This window comes from Triplophysa rosa, unplaced genomic scaffold, assembly GCF_024868665.1.
Source record: "Triplophysa rosa unplaced genomic scaffold, Trosa_1v2 scaffold852, whole genome shotgun sequence".
NCBI classification, from domain to species: domain Eukaryota; kingdom Metazoa; phylum Chordata; class Actinopteri; order Cypriniformes; family Nemacheilidae; genus Triplophysa; species Triplophysa rosa.
The window spans coordinates 1-2,098 of NW_026634864.1; the positions used below are offsets into that span (position 1 = coordinate 1).

Sequence of the window (2,098 nt, forward strand, 5' to 3'; positions counted from 1 at the left end):
GTAAACTATTCCTTTAATAATGACATCTGCAAGCAAAAGCTTCTATCTGTTTTATAAATCCCACCTTATTGGACATTTACATCTAATGCGAAAACATGAACACAATTTCAACTGTGGCTTAGATGTCCACTAATTGTAATAATTTGGACGTTTAAAAAAAGCACTACATACACAATGTACCAGCGCTTACCCTGTTATAATATCCGTATGTTATTGCATTGGGCTGCACACCAGCTTTCTTCATCTCAAACAGAACCCGAACGGCAAGAACAGGCTGTCCGTACTGCCCACACAGCTGCATCAGAACCCGGTAACAGACCTTCAGTGAAGCAGAACCAAACAATTATTTACAAAACCACAACACAGACAGAAATATCCGCCAGCTAGGTGCAGCACAAACTGTTCTGGTGAATAACCGATGGAGGTGAATTAGCTGACTCTACCTCATCAGGGGGCTGCAACTTTTTGTCCTGCATGTTCCTCAGCACATCATAGGCAGTATGCAGCACCCGCACTTTGGAGTGGCAAGCGCTGACGTATGCAGGCAAGGAGATGAACCACAGGCCGCTGCAGTGCCGGAGAAGACACTTGGACCACATCTGAGGGATGGCGGAGTAGGTCTTAGCCATCTTCTGGGCTGATTTGATCTCCTACGGAGAGAGGATGAGAGAGAGGACGGGGGGTTTGAGAAGAGAGATCATGGGGTGTGATTTAATGGGATTATTGTATGAAAGACAGACCTGCTGCGAGCGTCTAAAAATGGCAGCTGGGCTGATGGGACTGATGTGTCTCAAAACTGAAGGTGCTGTGGGGACTCTGGGACCATCCTGAAGTTCAAAGAGTCGGACGTTCAGTACCGGAAACCCACTGTAGCTGCATAAAAAAAAACACAGTTTGATGTAAGAACCTTATCTTTGTTTTTGCGTATTGTTGGGCAAAAACTAACAACAGTTGGAGTGTGAAATTTTTGTGTTGCTATCAATTGGAAGTGCAAATATCATCACTGCTTTTAGGTGGTTCAATTTGTGTCTCTGTGTTGGACTGGTTATGATGCTCTAACAAACAGCATTTAAACCAGCACAATGTTTAACATAAAAAAATTACAAACATCAGCTTTACTAAGCTGAACCACATACAACATGGAAAAACACAAGCTATAAATAGAACAGACAAGCCTAATGACCAGACCCAGATAGAATCTGCTGACTTCTCTTTTTCACATGTTCTGAGGAAAAATCTCTGAAGTAAATCTAACAGTTTAGATGTGTTGAATGAAGCTTTAAGAACTACATACCTAATGGCAACTGAAAGCTTAACATCTGGTTAGCCAAAATTTAGAGAGATAAAATAAAGATTTTATTCACCCTTACGTCATTCAAAACCTGTATATGACTCTTTCTTCTGTGGAACACAAAAGAAGATATTTTGTGAAATATATCTGTGGGTTTTGTATCCATACAATGAAAGTCAATGGGGGACATTGTCGTTTAGATACCAACGTTCTGTAAAATATTTTTTTTGTGTTCTACAGAAAGAAAGTTACAGGTTTGAAATGACATGACTAAGTAAATGATGAAAGAATTTTCATTTTGGAGTAAACTACCCCCTTAATTTACAAATATAAAAAGTGCAGGGGATGCGTGACCTCTGCAGCAATCCCCTGATCTTTCTGCACTGTTCTGCGAGAGCAGACTCCGTGTGGTCCTGCTTTTAATTCAATACATGGGAAATGTTCACAATCTTAATCTTCAATGTCAAGACACCCCACTGTAACACAATCATACCAAATCCCAAAATAACACATCCACTTAATGTAATTACACGCTCCCTGTGGAGGCTGTATTGTTGCTTTTAGGGAGCGTTTCTGTGGACATTGGATCCTTAGAGAGCCTTACTCTAGGCTATTGGAAGAGCTTTGCTGGGGATTATATACACCATTGGTAAAAAACGCTGTCTGTGGTGTCCTGTCGTGCATGTGCATTGTGGATTTGTATGCATGAAAACGAGTCTTTAGGAAACAAAAGACAAGAAAAGCACCAGGCCCAGATGGTATCTCCCCAGCCTGTCTTAAAAGCTGTGCTATTCAACTGGCCTTCAT

General features: G+C 41.2%; 1 protein-coding gene across 1 annotated transcript; it reads right to left on the minus strand.

Moving 5' to 3' along the window:
* Positions 1 to 190: 190 nt before the first annotated feature.
* On the minus strand, positions 191 to 879 carry LOC130551263 (C-myc promoter-binding protein-like; the record flags this gene model as incomplete). Its single annotated transcript, XM_057328821.1, has 3 exons — positions 741 to 879; positions 444 to 650; positions 191 to 319 (listed from the first exon to the last, which is right to left on the minus strand). Coding segments are annotated over exons 2-3 (315 nt in total), but the record flags the coding sequence as incomplete, so codon positions are not given.
* Between the last annotated feature and the right edge of the window lie 1,219 nt (positions 880 to 2,098).